This window comes from Tursiops truncatus, chromosome 18, assembly GCF_011762595.2.
Source record: "Tursiops truncatus isolate mTurTru1 chromosome 18, mTurTru1.mat.Y, whole genome shotgun sequence".
Taxonomy (NCBI): Eukaryota; Metazoa; Chordata; class Mammalia; order Artiodactyla; family Delphinidae; genus Tursiops; species Tursiops truncatus.
In genome coordinates this window covers 4723727-4744956 of record NC_047051.1, presented here as the reverse complement: position 1 = coordinate 4744956, position 21230 = coordinate 4723727, and the positions used below count along the sequence as shown (strand labels likewise).

General features: G+C 41.7%; 1 protein-coding gene across 2 annotated transcripts in view; it reads left to right on the top strand.

Annotated features, from left to right (window-relative positions):
- Positions 1–21230, top strand: part of USP12 (ubiquitin specific peptidase 12) — a 77775-nt gene that overhangs the window by 42025 nt on the left and 14520 nt on the right. For both annotated transcript variants that reach the window (XM_019936842.3, XM_073794989.1), the window contains exons 3-6: positions 4233–4446; positions 16949–17178; positions 20679–20755; positions 20869–20952. In XM_019936842.3, the coding sequence (XP_019792401.1) occupies positions 4233–4446; positions 16949–17178; positions 20679–20755; positions 20869–20952 (605 nt within the window). The remainder of the gene's footprint in view (positions 1–4232; positions 4447–16948; positions 17179–20678; positions 20756–20868; positions 20953–21230) is intronic.

Below are 21230 nucleotides of genomic sequence, written 5' to 3'. Positions count from 1 at the left end.
CTTAATAATTTTTAGTGAAAATAAAAAATTAGTATAATAATTTGGAATGTTCATCTTAATCACATTTGTTACATTTTTAGTGTACATAATGTAGTACATATATTATTTCTAAACAAATATGCATGTATTAGGGATATGTGCTCAAAATGATCTTATTGATGGGGATATGAGAAATCTTTTTTTTTTTTTTTCCCAAGACTCAGAGAAAGCAGGGATAGGTCACTGTGTTCAATAAACAATTGAGAAGTCAGTGATGAGACCTTTAATACTTGTTTCCCCTGATTTTAAACCTGGTCATGCCTTTGATCTTCAGAACCAGCTGAAAAAGCACAGGGTAGGTTTCAATCCTATTCAGAAGCAAGAGTGCAGAGGAAATCATCCCAGACAGTCTTTTGCATGAAAGCTATATACTTGAAGGATGTGTTTTTAGGTTTCAGGAACTTCAGTGAAAGTCACTACTAAAAATCAGGGAAATTGAAGGAAAAGCTTCAAAGTTATGAATAAGATTGAAAGTTAGTTTATTCTGGAGAAATAGTAGTAGTTTCAACCTTTACTTTTTCTTTAATGGGGTTGATGAAGGTAAGTAAAGAAGGCCATAGTAGAAAGCCTCCAAGGTTGGTTGTAATGTTACCTATTGCTTGTAGTCAGAAGATTAGCAGGAGGCGGACTTCAGCAGTCTCCACATGCCAGTTCCTTAGCTTATTTTATTTGCTTTTTTATTAGTGGGTCAAAAGCTTCATCATCATAATTGTTTCTAATATACTGTGAGCTGCTGTCTTTTGTTTATCTACCTGCTCTGTGGAAGTTGTTAGAGTTCCCTGTTGTTTATTCTTTAATAAAATGTCCAAATTATGGGGATTGTATCTTCTGTTCAGTTTACAAAGCCATAGTTTGTTGGTCATTGGAGTCATTAGACTGTTGTACAATTACTAGTATTTTTCAGACTAATTAATACTGATTAATTGGTAAGATAATCTTAGTCGTATTGGAGATTGTACTGCAGGTGTACTTAGCCCCTGGATAGGCTTTATTGAAGGATATCCATGGTTGTATTCATGATCAGTGATATCTGTGCATCATTGTCATATACTTTTAGCATTCCTCTGGAAAGCCTGTAAACACATCTGTCTTTACGAAATCAGTTCTTGGCTCCGACTGGCAATGTGAACATAGAAGTTGTAAATCTTCGCTGAGTCCGTTGTCCTGTTCCTTTTTTGGGGTATTTAACTTCTTCCTCTGTTCCCTGAGTATCTTGTAAATTGGTAGTTCAATCTAGACACGTGGTTAAAGTTTAGGCATTTGATTTTGTTTTTTAAGGCAAGAATACTTTATAGGAATTGCTACATATTTCTTGGTGCACCACATCACGGGATGTAAAGTTTGGGCTGTTCATTTTGAATGATGCTGGAATGCATTGGGCGTTCAGGTCTGAGCCCCCCATTTTAAAGTTCCCCACCAACCTTTAACCAAATGTTTTAGGTATCCAGGGATAATTATCACCCAATCCATTATTTACAATGATTTCTTCTGGATTTATTAGCCAGAATTATTCTCTAAACAATAACTTTAATGCCCTCTGAAATATGGTTTTTATGAGAAAGGTGGGGTAGAACTTTGATGCTTTGCTTTTTTATATTCTTGTTTACAACTTCCACTGGAGACTAATAAACCACATAGATATTTGTGTAGTTGATGTGCTTTTTAATCCATTGCAGTGATTCTTTTTGATGAAAGTTGGCTCTTCAAGCCACACGAAAAGATATTCCAGGCTAATCTTGTACATTGTACATTTCCGTCCATTACGTTGTATAGCCGTATCTGTAAGTCGTCCTCGTTCCTTTTTGTGGGAAAAGGGTTTTTAGAGGCCACAGTCTGGATTCAGGGGAAATTTATTGATGTGGAGGCCTTTTCAGTGGACAGAACCTGAGAACGCAAACACACACACACACTTTAAGATTTACAAAGAGGCATGAGTTTATACTGCTAGTTCTAATTCCAATTTAACTTTAAAGGGCTTTTACTCTTCTGATTTTTACTATTGTATCTTTTTTCCTTTACGTTAAAAAATTTGATTACGGGCTTCTCTGATGGCGCAGTGGTTACGAATCTGCCTGCCAAAGCAGGAGACGTGGGTTTGAGCCCTGGTCCAGGAAGAGCCCACGTGCTGCAGAGCAACTAAGCCCATGCACCACAACTACTGAGCCTGCGCTCTAGAGCCCGCATGCCACAACTACTGAGCCCATGCACCACAACTGCTGAAGCCCACGCGCCTGGAGCCCGTGCTCCGCCAACAAGGGAAGCCACCACAGTGAGAAACCCACGCACCCCAGCGAAGAGTAGCCCCTGCTCGCCACAACTGAAGAAAGCCTGTGCGCAGCAAAGAAGACCTAACACAGCCAAAAATAAATTTAAAAACATTTTTTTTGATTCCTAGGGGATATTAACATAATTCCTTCCTTGCTTTGTCTTACAGTATATCTTTAGTGGTTTCAAAATAGCAATATCAATGGGTTAATTCTAACAGTGTGACTACTGATTGCTGTTTTAAGACTTCTTTGTTCTTTTTGTTCTTAGACTGTAGTTCAGTAGGCATGGATAGTAAAAATCCTGTGTTTTAAAGTTATTTGAAGTCATTCTTTTCTTTTTTTTAAAAGCTTTATTTATATATTTATTTTAAAATTTATTTGGTTGTGTTGGGGTTTTTTTGCTGTGCACGGGCTTTCTCTAGTTGTGGCGAGTGGGGGCTACTCTTCCTTGTGGTGCTGTCTTCTCATTGCGGTGGCTTCTCTTGTTGCGGAGCACGGGCTCTAAGCGCATGGGCTTCAGTAGTTGCGGCTCGTGGGCTCTAGTTGTGGCACACAGGCTTAGTTGCTCTACAGTGTGTGGGATCTTCCCGGACCAGGGCTCGAACCCGTGTCCCCTGCATTGGCAGGCAGATTTTTAACCACTGCACCACCAGGGAAGCCCTCACTCTTTTCTTTACGTAGTTCTACCACCAACTTGGTACACGTTTAGGTCTGATTTATTTCTATTTATTTTCAATTTTAGGAATTTATTCTGTCTTTTTCATTTTAATTTAGTTTTTAAAAGTATGGTTACAAGGTAAACTTTTTATAACCGTGTACGTGTACAGCAGTCTCACTTTCATTGCTCTTACTCTTTTCCCTTTCTCTCTCTATATAACCATTTTTATTAGCTTTTGATATATTCTTCCTAGTTTTAAAATATAAGCAAACGTGTGCATGTATTTATGGACATAATTGAAGAGTGCCCGTTCTTCAGCATTCTCTCCACTTGCCTGTTTCTGGTTACTGTATGCCTGACCCCGCCCCGTGGCAGTTCTCTGAGAACTGTCCTCATCCCTTGTTTACTCCCCAGCTCCTCAGTGATGGACTTCTAGGGGTTTTATTAGCCAGCTTCGGGAGTCAGTGTCTATTAATAGGAAGGAAAAAAGAAGGCGAAAAATATTTATTAAACCCTGTGTTATTTTCTCTGTAAAGTAGGATGACTTTCTCCCCTGCTATTAAAGAGAAGGAAACTGAGGCTGAGTGATCAGTCACCTGCTCCAGGCCACGTGACCAGTGAGAGGTGGGGCTGCAGTTCAGGGTTCAACTCTGGAGCCGAGTCCACGTCCTTCTGACGGATGGAGAATAATGTGACCTGGCATTTCGGCATTTCAGTGGTTGTTAGGCTGTCACGTTGATGACTTTTTCATCTAATATTTCAGAGTATCTTGTTTTTTCTTATTTTTTGTTTTTGTTTATTTTTTGGATGGCACTGAAGAACCTGATAGTAAACCTCACTCTTACGTTTTTTTTAAAGAATTTTTGAGAGTTACATTTTTACACGTACAGTATAGAAAATGCTTTGTATACAACCAGTACTATCATAACAATGGGAATTGGAAAAGGAATTCGCCAGAAGCCTAAACCTTAACTAATCTCACTATTTAAACTATGTAGTTCTTTAACTCAGTTTTAATAAAGGCCAGATTTATTGCATGTATTTTTCTTCCGTTTTAACCTGAAACTGATGCCAGGAGCATCCATTTAATGTTAGAATTGGGTGGTTTGCAATCAGGACAGTTACTTGTGCTCTCAGATACCTTTTAAGTTATGAGGATCATCAATTCCCTATCTTGTCTTTCTCTTCTCTCAGCTTTAGGCATAGACATTCTTTCTCTGAAAACTGTGTTGCCTCAAATTTAACAAAAATGTTTTTTTCTATTCTAGTTTGGGAATACTTGCTACTGCAATTCAGTTCTTCAAGCACTTTATTTTTGTCGTCCATTTCGGGAAAAAGTTCTCGCGTACAAGAGTCAACCTAGGAAGAAGGAGAGTCTTCTGACGTGCTTAGCAGACCTCTTCCACAGCATCGCTACCCAGAAGAAAAAGGTTGGAGTCATACCTCCTAAGAAGTTCATAACAAGATTACGGAAAGAAAATGGTAATTCTTCTACTTCTTTTTTTTTTGCGGTACGCGGGCCTCTCACTGTTGCGGCCTCTCCCGTTGTGGAGCACAGGCTCCGGACGCGCAGGCTCAGCGGCCATGGCTCCCGGGCCCAGCCGCTCCGCGGCATGTGGGATCTTCCCGGACCGGGGCACGAACCCGTGTCCCCTGCATCGGCAGGCGGACTCTCAACCACTGTGCCACTAAGGAAGCCCTCGTCTACTTCTTAATGTATTGCTTATTTAACAGGAAGATCAGGTGCAACAAGCATCAGCTGATGATGCGTTAGCTGCTGAAAAGCCAGCGGTGATATTCCTGTCTCTAATGCAGTGCCAGTTTAGTGACGAGACAGTCACACAGTGATTACTGTGAGGTGTGATTGCTGTTTGAAGTATGTTGTACAAAGATCAAATTCTGTGTGCCAGGAAATGAGAAATCATAATTTCTCTTTTTTGCCTGCTTGGCTTTTCTATCAAGAAGAGTTGTGGGGTTTTGGGGTGTTTTTCTTTCACTTATTGTTCATTTGTTGTTCTCATAATGCTTTCATGTATGTTAACTCATTTGATCCTTACGATAACCTGATGAGAGAGCATGTTATTTACCCCATTTTAGCCATGAAAAAAACAGAAGCTAAAAGACTTGCCAGAAGTCACACCCCAGGGAAAGGAAAGACCTAACACAATAAAGTAAACTTTCTGGCTTAGGGTAGGTAGTTTTAACTTTACCTCCTGTCCCCACCCCACTTTTAAAAATAGTTACTGATTGCATCCCACTTCTCTTTTCTCTCTTAAAATATTTTTCATTTAATTTTCATAGCAAGTGCATAAGTTAGACATTACTTCCTCACTTTACGTGATGTCACTGGCTCTCAGAGACGTTAAGGGCACCTGTCAAGCCCCACACTTCTTCCTGACATCTGGGCCCAGTGTTCTGTCCAGTGTGGTGTGCTACCTCAGAAGGTTCAGATGGACTCAAGAAACATGTAGAATGCTGCTTGTTTGTTCGTTTGTTTGGATGTAGGCATTTCAATCATTGCAGAAATAAAATTGAGTAGCGTTTTTCGTTAGATTTGTTCTCTATTAAATACAATGATGCGCACAGAAATATGACCTGAGAAGCCTTTAGTGTTGGTTTTTAAACACATCAGTGGGGAGGCCTGCCCTTAAGTCAGCTGACACTGTTCATTATCACATGAATTGAGATGAGCATGGGTCATATCTCGTTCCCTAAAACATATGAAGGTGCTGAAATAATATGGCTCTAGGTTACTACTCTTTTTTTTTTTTTTTCTTTTCACCGGTACGCGGGCCTCTCACTGTTGTGGCCTCTCCCATTGCGGAGCGCAGGCTCAGCGGCCATGGCTCACGGGCCCAGCCGCTCTGCGGCATGTGGGATCTTCCCGGACCGGGGCACGAACCCGTGTCCCCTGCATCGGCAGGCGGACTCTCAACCACTGCGCCACCAGGGAAGCCCCTCATTGTAGTTTTGATTTGCATTTTCCTAATAATTAGTGATGTTGAGCATTTTTTCATGTGCCTCTTGGCCATCTGTATGTGTTCTTTGGTGAAATGTCTATTTAGGTCTTCCACCAATTTTTTAATTGAATTGTTTGTTTTTTTGATATTGAGCTCCATGAGCTGTTTGTATATTTTGGAAATTAATCCTTTGTTGTTTTATTTGCAAATATATTCTCCTATCCTGAGGGTTGTCTTTTTGTCTTGTTTATGGTTTCCTTTGCTGTGAAAAAGCTTTTAAGTTTAATTAAGTCCCATGTGTTTATTTTTGTTTTTATTTCCTTTACTGTAGGAGGTGGGTCAAAAAAGATATTGCTGTGGTTTATGTCAAACAGTGTTTTTCCTATGTTTTCCTCTAAGAGTTTTATAGTGTCTGGCCTTACATTTAGGTCTTTAATCCATTTTGGGTTTATTTTTGTGTATGGTGTTAGGGAGTGTTCTAATTTCATTCTTTTCCATGTAGCTGTCCAGTTTTCCCAGCACCACTTACTGAAGAGGCTGCCTTTTCTCCATTGTATGTTCTTGCCTCCTTTGTCATAAATTAGGTGCCCATATGTGTGTGGGTTTATCTCTGGGCATTCTATCCTGTACTGTTGATGTACATTTGTTTTTGTGCCAGTACCATACTGTCTTGATTACTGTAGCTTTGTAGTATAATTTGAAGTAGGGGAGCCTGATTCCTCCAACTCCGTTTTTCTTTCTCAAGATTGCTTTGGCTATTTGGGGTCTTTTGTGTTTCCATACGAATTGTAAAATTTTTTGTTCTAATTCTGTGAAGAATGCCATTGGTAGTTTGATAGGGATTGTATTGAATCTGTAGATTGCTTTGGGTAGTATAGTCATTTTCACAATATTGATTCTTCCAATCCAAGAACATGGTATATTTCTCCATGTGTTTATGTTATCTTTGATTTCTTTCATCAGTGTTTTATATTTTATAGTCTTCTGAGTACAAGTCTTTTGCCTCCTTAGGCAGGTTTATTCCTAGGTATTTTATTCCTTTTGTTGCAATGGTAAATGGGAGCGTTTCCTTAATTTCTCTTTCTGATTTTTCGTTGTTGGTGTACAGGAATGCCAGAGATTTCTGTGCATTAATTTTGTATCCTGCAAGCTTACCAAATTCATTGATTAGTTCTAGCAGTTTTCTGGTGGCATCTTTGGATTTTCTATATATAATATCATGTCATCTGCAAACAGAGACAGTTTTACTTCTTCTTTTCCAATTTGTATTCCTTTTATTTCTTTTTCTTCTCTGATTGCTGTGGCTAGGACTTCCAAAACTATGTTGGGTAAGAGTGGCGAGAGTTGACATCCTTGTCTTCTCCTGATCTTAATGGAAATGCTTTCAGTTTTTTACCATTGAGTATGATGCTTGCTGTGGGTTTGTCATATATGGCCTTTATTATGTTGAGGTAGGTTCCCTCTATGCCCATTTTCTGGAGAGTTTTTATCATAGATCGGTATTAAATTTTGTCAAAAGCTTTTTCTGCATCGACTGAGATGATCATATGATTTTTATTCCTTAATTTGCTAATGTGGTGTATCCCATTGATTGATTTGCGTATATTGGAGAATCCTTGCATCCCTGGGATAAATCCCACTTGATCATGGTGTATGATCCTTTTAATGTGTGTTGGATTCTGTTTGCTAGTATTTTGTTCAGGATTTTTGCATCTGTTCATCAGTGATATTGGTCTTTAATTTTCTTTTTTTGTGATACCTGTTTCTGGTTTTGGTATCAGGGTGATGGTGGTTTCATAGAATGAATTTGGGAGTGTTTCTCCCTCTGCAACTTTTTGGAAGAGTTTGAGAAGGATGGGTGTTAGCTATTCTCTAAATGTTTGATAGAATTCACCTGTGAAGCCATCTGGTCCTGGACTTTTGTTTGTTGGAAGATTTTTAGTTATGGTTTCAATTTCACTACTTGTGATAGATCTGTTTATTATTTCTAATTCTTCCTGGTTCAGTCTTGGAAAATTGTACCTTTCCAAGAATTTGTCCATTTCTTTGTGGTTGTACATTTTATTGGCATATAGTTGTTTGTAGTAGTCTCTTATAATCCTTTGTAATTCCTGCAGTGTCAGTTGTAATTTCTCCTTTTTCATTTCTAATTTTATTGATTTGTGTCCTCTCCTGTTTTTTCTTGATGAGTCTGGCTAGGGTTTATCAGTATTGTTTATCTTCTCAAAGAACCAGCTTTTAGTTTTATTGATGTTTTCTTAATTTCTATTTCATTTATTTCTGCTCTGATTTTTATGATTTCTTTCCTTCTACTGACTTTGGGTTTTCTTTGTTCTTTCTCTAGTTGTTTTAAGTCTGTAGGGTTAGATTGTTTACTTGAGATTTTTCTTGTTTCTTGAGGTGAGATTGAATTGCTATAAACTTTCCTGTTAGAACTGCTTTTGCTGCATCCCATAGGTTTTGGGTCGTAGTGTTTTTGTTGTCATTTGTTTCTATGTATTTTTTAATCTCTTCTTTGATTTCTTCAGTGATCTCTTGGTTATTTAGTAGCGCACTGTTTAGCTTCTGTGTATTTGTGTTTCTTACACTTTTTTTTCCTGTAATTGATTTCCAGTCTCATAGCATTGTGGTCAGAAAAGATGCTTGATACGATTTCAACTTTCTTAAATTTTCTGAGGCTTGATTTGTGACCCAAGATGTGATCTATTCTGGAGAATGTTCCATGTGCACTTGAAAAGAAAGTGTATTCTACCACTTTTGGGTGGAATGTTATATAGATATCAATTAAATCTATCTGGTCTGTTGTGTCATTTAAAGCTTGTATTTCCTTATTTATTTTCTGTTGGATGATCTGTCTACTGGTGTAAGTGGCGTGTTAAAGGACCCTACTGTTATTGTGTTACTGTCGATTTCTCCTTTCATGGTTGTTAGCATTTGCCTTATGTGTTGAGGTGCTCCTATGTTGGGGCATAAACATTTATAATTGTTATATCTTCTTCTTGGATTGATCCTTTGATCATTATGTGGTGTCCCTCCTTATCTCTTGTAATAGTCTTTATTTTAAAGTCTATTTTATCTGATACAAGTATTGCTACTCCAGCTTTCTTTTGATTTCCATGTGCATGGAATATCTTTTTCCATCCCTTCACTTTTCAGTCTGTATGTGTCCGTAGGTCTGAAGTAGGTCTCTTGTAGACAGCATATATATGGGTCTTGTTTTTGTATCCATTCAGTCAGTCTGTGTCTTTTGGTTGGGGCATTTAATCCACTTACATTCAAGGTTATTATCGATATGTATGTTCCTATTACCATTTTCTTAATTATTTTGGGTTTGTTTTTGTGGGTCTTTTTCTTCTCTTGTGTTTCCTGCCTGGAGATGTTTCTTTAGCATTTGTTGTAAAGCTGGTTTGGTGGTGCTGAATTCTGTTAGCTTTTGCTTGTCTGAAAAGCTTTTGATTTCTCTGAATGTGAATGAGATCCTTGCTGGGTAGAGCAATTTTGGTTGTAGGTTTTTCTCTTTCCTCGCTTTAAGTATATCCTGCCACTCCCTTCTGGCCTGTAGAATTTCTGCTGAAAAATCAGCTGATAACCTTATGGGGATTCCTTTGCATGTTATTTTTTGTTTTTCCCTTGCTGCTTTTAATATTTTTTCTTTGAATTTATTTTTTGTTATTTTGATGAGTATGTGTCTTGGTGTGTTTTTCCTAGGGTTTATCCTTTATGAGACTCTCTGTGCTTCCTGGACTTGGGTGACTGTTTCCTTTCCCATGTTAGGGAAGTTTTGGACTGTAATGTCTTCTCATATTTTCTCAGACCCTTTCTTTTTCTCTTCTGGGACCCCTATGATTTGAATGTCGGTGTGTTTAGTGTTGTCCCAGGGGTGTCTTAGGCTGTCTTCATTTCTTTTCATTCTTTTCTCTTTACTCTGTTCCACAGCAGTGAATTCCAGCATTGTGTCTTCCAGGTCGCTTATCCATTCTTCTGCCTCAGTTGTTCTGCTATTGATTCCTTCTACTGTATTTTTCATTTCAGTTACTGTGTTGTTCATCGCTGTTTGTTTGTTCTTTAGTTCTTCTAGATCTTTGTTAAACGTTTCTTGTATTTTCTCAATTCGTGCCTCCATTCTATTTCTGAGGTTCTGGATCATCTTTACTATCATTACTCTGAATTCTTTTTCAGGTAGATTGCCTATTTCCTCTTCATTTATTTGGTCTTATAGGTTTTTACCTTGATCCTTCACCTTTGACATATTTTTTGTCATCTCATTTTTTTTTTTTTTTTTTTAATGAGTGGCATTGTGTTCCTGTCTTACTGGTTGTTTGGCCTGAGGTTTCCAACACTGGAGTTTGTAGGCTGTTGGGTAGAGCTGGGTCTTGGTGCTCAGCTGAGGACCTTTGTGAGACCTCAATCCAGTGAATATTCCCTGGGGTCTGAGGTTCTCTGTTAGTCCAGTGGTTTCGACACAGAGCTCCCACCGCAGGAGCTTCAGCCAGATCCCCTGCTCGTGAACCAAGATCCTGCAAGCCACGTGGGGTGGCAAAAAAAAAAAAAGAGAACAATAACAAAGTAAAAAGTAAAATTAGAGTAGGAAACTAACAGATATGCTAGAAAGACTATAAAAATAAAAATATAGATGAATCAACAACCGGAGAGTACATCAGTACCACAATAATAGAAAAAGAGGAGGAGGGAGAAGGAAAAGAAAAGAAAGAAAGGGAGAAAAAAGAGGGGGAAAAGGCCTTGGCTGTGGAGGGCGGGGCCTAAGCAAGGGCGAGGTTTGGGTAGTGGGCGGGGCCTATTCTTAGGAACCACAGGACTGGAAAAGGCCCTGGGGCTGTGGGGGGTGGGGCTTAGGCTGAAGGAACAGAAGGGGCCCAGGCGTGCCCCCCACCCCTGGTCTCAGAGGGCCAGAGACCTCACCTGGGAGCCCAGCAGGCTTCCTGGGCTCTAGTGGGCTGGGCAAACGCCCTACTCTCCTCTCCTGCTCCTCCCACCTGCCTTTCCTGTTCTCCCCTCGGCCTCCCTCCTATGCCCCCGGGGCCAGGGAGAGGGGTGGGCCCTGGAGGGCAGAGGAGCGGCCTGGGAGCCCAGCAGGCTCCCCGGGCTGAGTGGGCAGGGCACACGCCCTGCGCTCCTCTCCCTCTCCTCCGGGAGGGTCCCTCCCATCTGCCTCTCCTGCTCTCCCCAGCCTCCCTCCTGGCCCACGAGGCCTGGAGGGGGCTTTGGAGCGGGGGTACCAGCCTGGGCGCTTAGCAGGCTTCCCGGCGCAAGTGGGCCAGGCCATTGCCCTCTGTTCCTCTCCCACTCCTCCCGAAGGGCCCTTTCCGCCTGCCTCTCCTGATCTCCCCGGCCTCAGGGGCGCCGATCCTGTCTGGCTTCCACTTCTCCTCCCGCTTCAGTCCCCCCACGTCCTACCTGTTCACTTGGGGGTTCCTCTCGTCTCCTTGGGCGTCAAGGTCCCCACAAGTGGCTGGCAGGCACCCTAGTTGGGAGACGCTAACTCGGCATCTTCCCACACCGCCATCTTAGAATGTATTTTCTGGAGTGTTCTTAAATCAGTCTCCTTCCATGTTATGTTAAAAACTTCCCATTCTGTATTCCCAGTGGATGTTAGCTCTATATTGTTTTAACCGCTATTGCTTTATATTACTAATCATTTAGATATCCCTTGGAAAGAATCTATTTTAATTTCAGTAATGGATTTTTGTTTTTAAAATTTTCATTTATGTTACCTATTCACAGCAGAAGACACTATAGCACTGTGCTCCTGCACGTGGTGTGACAACAGGTGCTCCATATGTATGTTGTCTCTGATGACGGGGATATTTGCATTGCATTAATGATTAAAAGCTTAGTCTTTACTGTGTTCCAGGCACTGTGCAGGAATTAGGGATAATGAAATAAGACAGACCTCTGCCCTCATGGGGCTGACATTCTAGCGAGAAAGACAGACAAACAGTTACGTAAGATAATGTGTCATTGCTACAAATAAAAGTAAGCAGGGCAAGGTGGTAGAGGATGAGGGAGTTGATAAGTGGTGTGAGAGCAGAGATGTGAAGTGAGAGACAAGTCATTTGAAGATCAGAAGCAGGGTTGTTTCAAGCAGGTAGGACAGAAACTGCACTTGCCCTGAGTGCTTGAAGGACAGCAAGAAAATTACTGCAGGTAGAGAGGAGTGAGATGAAGGTCAAGTCAGAGAGAAGGAAGGGCCAGGCAGCTCCCGGTTTATTGTGAAAAGGCCACGGGAGGCCCCTGGAGGGCTCCGCTCTGCATCAGAAGGTCCCCTGGCCGCCGGGGGCCTGGCGGCAGGAAGGGGCGCCCATGGGCAGCGCGAGGAGAAGCATGGCGACTGGCCGGGAGACCCCTGCAGTCGTGGAGGTAGGAGACGAAGCCGTCCGCTTATGACCATTGACTCCTGTCAGCTCTCCCTTGTTTAGAAGAGTTAACACACAGGTTTGTGACCTAACCAACTGAGTTGACGCAGCTGGATCATCTAAGGAGGACTTGAAGTCAGACCAGCTGGCTCGAGGCAAAGTGCATTATTCACGTGGTTGTTTGGGGCCAAGTTTATTCTTCTCATGTCGTCTGAGCTGTTCCAACCCCTGTTGTCTGTTCCTTCATTCATTCACTCGAGAAATGTCAGGCACGTCTAATGTGCGGCAGTACTGTTCTGAGTGCGGGGGATACAGCAGTGAATGCAGGAGGAAGGGTGCTGCTTCTCCGGGAACCTGTATGTGCACAGCAGCATTGCAGGTGCTATGCAGAGACACAGACACAAAAATATAAACACATATTCAAGTATTCGTCCTCCTCAAGCGAGGAAATAACTACTTGTTCACAAATAACAGCTATGAAATAGATTTTAGTAAATAATTTCTTATATTCATTAATCCTTTTTCTCCAAAAGAGCATGAAAGGTATTTTGTATGATGAAAAGCGTAGCTATTTCTGAATTATGAAGAAAACTTACTTTTAGGCAGTGATTCAGTTTCCCTCTTTTATTTTTTTTGCATTGATGTTACAGCTGTACCAGGACTTTGATAGCTTATACGTTTCATATACGTTTATTTAATATTGACATTGTCTGTCTCTCCCGCTAGACTGTCAGTTCCTCAGTGTCGGGAGCCATTTGTTTCTATGCACCTTTGTAGTCCGAGGACTTAATCCAGTTCCTGGCACATCGGGGGTGCTTACTAGATATTTGTTGGATGAGTGAATGCATGAGTGAATTTGTTTAATTTGCCAAAGCAAGTTTGAAGTCCGCCTTGCCCATTATGCTGCTTTGCAGAGAAGAAGGCCACCCAGAAGAAAGCTAAGGGTTTAGAAATTAGATATAATACAGTTTACAGGGACTGTTGTGAGGCCATTTAGTCGATGATGTTTGGATGTTTACGTGGTCTTGGTTGATGTTTAAAACTACAGTGGCTGCTCGTAGTTTAGGCTCTGCAAGGTTCTGGTATGTTCGGTTTACTATGTTTATAGAAAATGGATGATAATATTTAAAATATTTTAACAAAATAGAGTATTTTCTGATTTACTTTGCATCTCATTTGTAGAGCATTCAGGTCAATTGAGGTATTTCTTTGAATATGATGTCATTGTTCTGTATTAAAGGAACATCCCCCCCCAAAAGATATCTTTTAAAAAAATCTTTTAAAAAAATAAAAACATTTGCATATTTCTGCTTTACAAAAATATTTGTTTTGAAAAACATGCATGTATGCTAAAATAATTTAAGAGGGAAGAGTGAGTCTAGCTTGTGGCATTAAGCCGTCATGTAGCTACCCACTGTGGTGAATTATTCATCCCTCACCCTAACCAGGCCCTTAGCAGTGGTTACAAGTCTTTTTCCTGGCCCTCTCCCATCATCCCTCCCTCTGTATTCTCCATGACCCCCCAGTCTGTTTCCACTTTGTTCAAGACCCCGAATTGCCTCTAGCATAATCTCCCTGTAGTCCTCATCTTAGTGGGCCTCCTGAGGTTGGTGATTCTAGATTTGTGACCTGGGGAGGGGTGAGTGAGAGATGGAAGCTCTTGGTCTTTGAGGGGCCCCATTCACGTCCAGGAGCTGCCTGGACACAGAGCAGGTTAGGGCAGGAGTCGGGGTGGATGGAGAAACCATGGGTCAGGCCATTAGTGGGCGAGGGGAGGTTAGCCATGACCACAGAAGGGTGAGGGTTAAGGGTAGGATGGCCAGATCTTATGCGCTTTCTTGATTGAGGGAGAGTTTTTTTTTTTTTTTTTGCGGTACACGGGCCTCTCACTGTTGTGGCCTCTCCCGTTGCGGAGCACAGGCTCCGGACGCGCAGGCTCAGCGGCCATGGCTCACGGGCCCAGCCGCTCCGCGGCATGTGGGATCCTCCCGGACCGGGGCACGAACCCACGTCCCCTGCATCGGTAGGCGGACTCTCAACCACTGCGCCACCAGGGAAGCCCGAGGGAGAGTTTTTATATGCAAGTGAAAGTGTAGTGGTTTAGGGGTGGCAGCAGGAAGTTAGAAGATGCCAAAGGTTGAAGAAATGGGGAGTTTAGAACAGAAAGCAGCTCTTAGAAGGAACAGCAGACAAAGGGTTGCAAAAGAAGAAAATCCCAAGGATGAGGAAGGAAATGAGGTACAATAAGTGGAGGCTGGGAGACTGGGGGGAGGGGCAGGGCGGTGTTCTTAGGGATGGAGGTTATTGCCATGAGAGGCAAGGGCAAAGGTCGTTGACCTCAGTCATCTCAGCCTTGGCATAGACCGGTCCATTGGCGGCGCCACCTGAGGGTTCCGAGCACGACCTGGCTTGATCTCGGAGACGGAGGGGATGGCCGGAGGGTTTGCAGAGGTGCAGGCGTCTCACGGTGTGGGTGGCGTGCAGTGACGTCTGCCGGAGCAGGTGGTGGGAGTGGTGTCAGATGCTTTGGATCCACTGTCCCTCGTGGGCAAAACCCAGAAGACACGCAGTACAGCAAATTAAAGATCAGTCAGAGGTTAAGTCCACATGGACTAATGCAGGGACTCTTAGGACTCAGGGCTTTTATTGTTCTTAAAAATAACATAGGGAGTTTGTTTAAGGCTAATCAAGCCCCTCAGGACAGACTTATGGCAGAGAAGTGAAGTGTGGCTCCAGGTGCAGTCCTGCATCATCGTGCTGGCCTGTGACATGCCCGTGGCCAGAGGTGGAGCCACAGGATGGAGCAGACAGTCCTGCTCTAGCACCTGCATCTTAAATGTGATACTTTTCAGAGGTCTTTTTGACACCTAGATTAAAGTCATTATTTTCTTTTAATGTTCATGAAAATGAATATTTTCACTTGCTCCCATTTTATCTTTATAATAACCTTGCAGAGGAAGATGGCATTCCATTTTAGAGACAGGAAAATCAAGACCTTTTTCGTTACAGTGGGGTTGAATGTTTTTTCATGTGTTTTATTTAAACTTTTGAGTTTTGTTTCTATAAATTGTTGATTTCAAGTCCTTTGCCAACTTTGTATTTTCTGTTGTGTTGAGATAAACTCTTTATATTATATGTTGAAGATGTTAATAACTTTCAGGTTTCACTGTTTTTAACTTTTTCAATGAGTTCTAATGCATGGAACTCAGTTTTACGCAGTCATGTCTGTAGCTCTTCTAAAATGTAATTTTTTAATTCCTTTTATTTTAGGAAGGCTCTCCTTAAATTTTCTTCTCAATTTCTATTCTATCGTTTAAAAAACTGTAAACTGTGAACTTCCTGGCACTTATTAAATGTTTACGGAAGCTCTGAAGGTGAAGCTTCCTGACTGGGTGGTCATCTGAGTGCGTTTTGTTGGCTGGACCGCGGGCGCCTTGTGTGGCCAGGTGGCCCCGGCTGCCTGTGTGTGGCTCGCTGGGGCCGGATGGCCTGGCTTGAATCCGGGCCCTGCCGCTTCCTGGCAGTGACTTTACCACTTGATCCCCTTTCCTCGCTTGTGAAATACCGTTAACAGCAGTGTCACAGGGCATGAGACCCTGCCCCTGAAGTCCTTCCTCTTCAGGCTCAGGGTGCGTGATGCAAGCACAGGTCAAGCACTTAATGTTAGCGACCCTCAGGTTTCCACGACGTTTACTTATTCCTGTAACTACAGGGAACGTTCCACAGAGTTACAGACCTCACATTTGGAAGGGGCCTTAGAGATTCTCTGGATTAAATAGGTAGTTCATGATGCCTTTGTTCCCTAAGCCTGACTGCACGGCAGAGTCACCTGGAGGAGCTTTGAAAAGTGCAGGTTCCAGGCCTCATCTCTGACTTAATCAGAATCTCTAGCATGTATGGCCCAGTATTTTTTAATGTTAACAACTTCCTCTGTGGTTCTTATGCATTTGCGTTGGCACTGCCAAGAGGTTGTCCAGCTTCTACTTTAAAACTTTCCATGTTGGGACTTCCCTGGTGGTGCAGTGGTTAAGAATCCGCCTGCCAATGCAGGGGATGCTGGTTCAATCCCTGATCCAGGAAGATCCCACATGCCGCGGAGCAGCTAAGCCCGTGCGCCACAACTACTGAGCCTGCGCTCTAGAGCCCGCGAGCCACAACTACTGAGCCCACGTGCCACAACTACTGAAGCCTCCGCGCCTAGAGCCCATGCTCTGCAACAAGAGAAGCCACCGCAGTGAGAAGCCCGCGCACCGCAACGAAGAGCAGCTCCCGCTCGCCGCAACTAGAGAAAGCCCGCGCGCAGCAACAAAGACCCAATGCAGCAGCCAAAAATAAAAAAAACTTGCCATGTTGTAATATTTGTGGAGTAATGGATTAAATGAGTTAATAAAAAGCCATTGTTTCTTATCTCCTCAGTACATTATGTGTGAGGATAGGTTTTGCTCTTTTCTCATTGATCTATTAGTATTCTTTTAAAGATTCTCTTTCATCGTAACTTTATTTTCTCCAAATTCAGTCATAATGTGTATATGTGAAAGATACCTTACTCTAACAGTTCCAAACATTTTACTTAGCTCTGATAGAATACTATTCTTTTTTAAATTTAGTTTTTTAATGAAGTTATTAATTCTGAAATATGCTTGTTTTCAGAGCTTTTTGACAACTACATGCAGCAAGATGCCCATGAATTCTTAAATTACCTACTAAACACGATTGCCGATATCTTACAAGAAGAGAGAAAGCAGGAAAAGCAAAATGGTCGTTTGCCCAACGGTAATATTGACAGTGAAAATAACAACAGCACACCAGACCCAACGTGGGTTCATGAGATTTTTCAGGGAACATTAACTAATGAAACCAGATGTCTTACTTGTGAAACTGTAAGTATATCATAAAATTTCGTGTAGAACAAATCTAATCCATTATATTCAGTGTTCTTTGAGCATGAGAGATGCACTGGGAGGTTGTAATCCTCAGGTGTAGAGTAATGACTGCGACAGATGTGCCTCTCAGTTGTCCGCTGGTTAATAGTGAATACTGAGGTGGCAGAGAAGTACTTGCTGCCGTTTGAACTATTTGAGTTTGTTTCACTACAGGAGACCGTAGAGCCATATTCTGGAAATTATAGTCTTAGTTGAGCTCGTAAAACCTACAGGTCAGGGAAGTATATTAATCTGTTGCCCCTTTTCCTACAATCATGTTTGTTGTTTATGGTTGGAATAACAACTGAAGCCTACTGCGCACACTCAAGGAGGGAAACTACCCACTTGCCGGGTAGTTTGTAAAGATGAGCAGTAGGTAAACCTCTTGAAAACGATTTACTCGTAGGGTTGGATAACGCAGGCCTCCTGTTAAGTTCTTACCTTGTTCTCCCTTGACGAATGAAAGGTCAGACTCTTACTTAGGCATCTTTATCCAGTTCTGCCAGTGACCCCTTTACAGCACAGCCTCCTCTCAGCACAGGGTCTGGTTTTGGAGTTCAGTGGTTTGCATCGCATGTGGTCACCACGCTTCCTTTAGCCTCCTGCAATCTGGAACATGTTCATAGTCTTCTTCTCTTTTATGATACTTACATTTTTAAAGACTGTGCCCCTCCCCCTTTTAATCTAACATTCCTCGTATCAAGTTTGCCTGATGTTTCCTTCTAATTAGATGCAGGTTGTGCATTCTTTTTTCTTTTCTTTTATTAATTAATTTTTTATTTTTGGCCGCATTGGGTCTTCGTTGCTGCACGCTGGCTTTCTCTAGTTGTGGCAAGCGGGGGCTACTCTTTGTTTTGGTGCGCGGGCTTCTCATTGCGGTGGTTTGTCTTGTGGAGCCCGGGCCCTAGGCACACGGACTTCAGTAGTTGTAGTTGCAGCACGTGGGCTCAGTAGTCGTGGTGCATGGGCTTAGTTGCTCCGTGGCATGTGGGATCTTCCCGGACCAGGGCTCGAACCTGTGTCCCCTGCATTGGCAGGCGGTTTCTTAACCCCTGCGCCACCAGGGAAGCCCCGGTTTGTACATTCTTGGCCGGAACAATTCATAGTTAATGTGTCCTCGTCAGGATATCACATACAGGCACACAGTTCCTTCTGCCCCTCGTTGGTAAAATTAATTTTGATCTCCGATTCACGATGTTGTTCAGTTTCTCCACTTCATAATGACTGTTTTTTATGCCCTTGTAACTAGTAGGGAGACTGTGGGAGACACAGATATTCTTGTTCCTCATCAGAATCTCCCCCCAGACTTAGCATTCACTGATGATTTTTGCCCAATCCAGTCTTTACTGAGATGGTTGTCCTGCTAGTTTTTAGTAGCAGAGGAGAGTAGCGTGGTCAACTGGAAAAGAGTCCACAAGCTAGAAAGGTAAGGGAAATGCTTTATGGATGTTAGAAAGAATAACATAGTCTACTCGGTTAACTGAATCGGATAAACTTATACTGGCAGAGACTAATAAGGAACTCTTTTTTTTTTTTTCTTTTTAAATAGATTTAAGAAAAATGGAGTGGAAAGTACAGAGAGTTCCCAAATTGCCCCCCTCCCCACTTCCCCCTAATGGTAACATCCTTGGCATTAGTAAGGTATATTTGTTGCAGTTGATGGGCCAATGTCGATACGTTATTATCTGAAATCCATAGTTTACTTAAGGGTTCATTCTTGGTGCTGTCTGTTCTTTGATTTCTCTTTGTTTTGACAAATGTATAATGATGTGTCAATCACTACAGTATCCTGCAGAGTGGTTTCACTCTGTGCTCCACGGATTCCTGCTTCCCTCCTCCTCAACCCCTGGCAGCCACTGGTTGTTTTACTGCCTCCATAGTTTTGCCTTTTCCAGATGCCATGCGGTTGGAATCGCAGAGTATGCAGCCTTTGCAGATTGGCTTCTTTCACTGAGCAGTGTGTATTTGAGGTTCCTGCATGTCTGGTCCCAGCTTGACAGCTCATTTCTTTTTACTGCTGAATTACGATTTATTGTCTGGAGGTACCGGAGTTTATCCATTCACCTACTGAAGGACATGTAGGTTGCTTCCAAGTTTTGATAATTATGAACAAAGCTGTTATGAACGTGCATGTGCAGGTTTTTGTGTGGGCATAACTTCTCAGCCTCTTTGGTTAGTACAGCGCTGAGCACAGTTGCTGGATCGCGTGGTAAGAAGAGTCTGTTTAGTTGTGTGAGGAGCTACCAGCGTGGCTGCACCATTGCGCATTCCCGCCAGCTGTGAGTGAGAGTTCCTGTTGCTGCACATCCTTATCAGCGGGTGCTGTTGTCAGCGTTTTGGATTTTAGCTGTTCTATTGTAGATGTGTAGTGGTGTCTTGTTTTAATTTGCACTTTCCTGATGACATATGATGTGGAGCATCTTTTCATGTGCTTGTTTGCCATCTGTACATCTTCTTTGGTGAGGTATCTGTACTGGTCTTTGACCCATTTTTAAAATCAGGTTGTTTGTTTTCCTGTTGTTGAGTTTTAAGAGTTCTTTGTATATTTTGGATACCAGTCCTTTATCAGGTGTGTCTCTTGCAGAGATTTCCTCCCAGTCTGTGGCTTGTCTTCTCATCCTCTGAACCGTGTCTTTGGTAGATGAGAAGTTTTTAATTTTAAGTATTAAATTTTAATTTTAATAAAGTCCAGTTTTTTTCCTTCATGGAAATGCTTTCGATGTTCTTTAAATGCTTTTGGTGTTGTATTGAAAAGTCATCACAAACCGTCAACGGGTGTAGAGTCGTTGCGAGTGGGAGGCCCCGGGAACCGAGTCGGAGGTCCCTCCCATTGCATCGCGTCGTCTCCTTGCACGTAGGAAAAGTGATGACTAAAGTTCTGTCCTACTCCAGTTCAGATGAATAAATAGTAACTTCATTTTTATAAGATGATTTATTCATAATTCAAACAGAACATTGTTCAATTTTGGGGGGAAATAAAAGAAAGTCATAAGTGAAGATTACAGTTTGGCATTTTGGGCTAAATTTTTTTCTTAAATGATAAAACAATACAGATATCACATCCTTTGCCAAACATTCTCATTCAGTCTTGGCCTTTTTTTTTTAAGAAATAGTGTATATGGTACAGTTTGTTTTATGCTTCACAGTATTACCAAGATTAGGGGAAGTAATGGAATTTCACATCACAGTAGCCTTTGCCAGTAAGCAGTCACAGGTGCACTTTGGTGTTTTACCTCTACGTATAATGAAAGTTACTCATTCAGTGTCCTTTTGAATAACTTGGGGGGAAAAGGATTCTTTATATACTTAATTATACTTAATAATACTAATAATAGAGTGCACTTAATTCTATCATTTTGGAACAGTGATTAAAGAAATCAAAGGTTGTAAAGCAATTATACTCCAATGAAGATGTTTATAAAAAAAAAGAAATCAAAGGTATTTCCCTATTTTTATAGATAAGCAGCAAAGATGAAGATTTTTTAGACCTTTCTGTTGACGTGGAACAAAACACATCCATTACTCACTGCTTAAGGTAAGTGCAGAGTTATTTATTTTGACATGTAATGACTGTCTTTGGGTTTAGAATATTTTTAAATGAATACATACCTTTCTGGTATAGACAGAATCATTTTGTGTTTTACACAGGGGTTTTAGCAACACAGAAACTCTATGCAGTGAATACAAATACTACTGTGAAGAGTGCCGCAGCAAACAGGAAGCACATAAACGGTAAGTCAGCGTGTTTGACATTTATAGCGATTCTTTGCCAGTGCTGTGGATGGGCTTTTCTAGCTGAAAGCGATCTAGGACAATTTGCAATGAGAAAACATTCTTTCTTTTATCACCAACAGCTCAGACTCATTAGGTAATTCCTAGATAAACAGTATTCAACTCTGTACCCTCAGGTGACTTTCTGCATTTAGTGACTGTTTAATAATCATAAACCGATACAGTTAACATATTTTGCTTTGAAGCTTTCTTGATTATGTAAAGTTTTTCTTGATGAG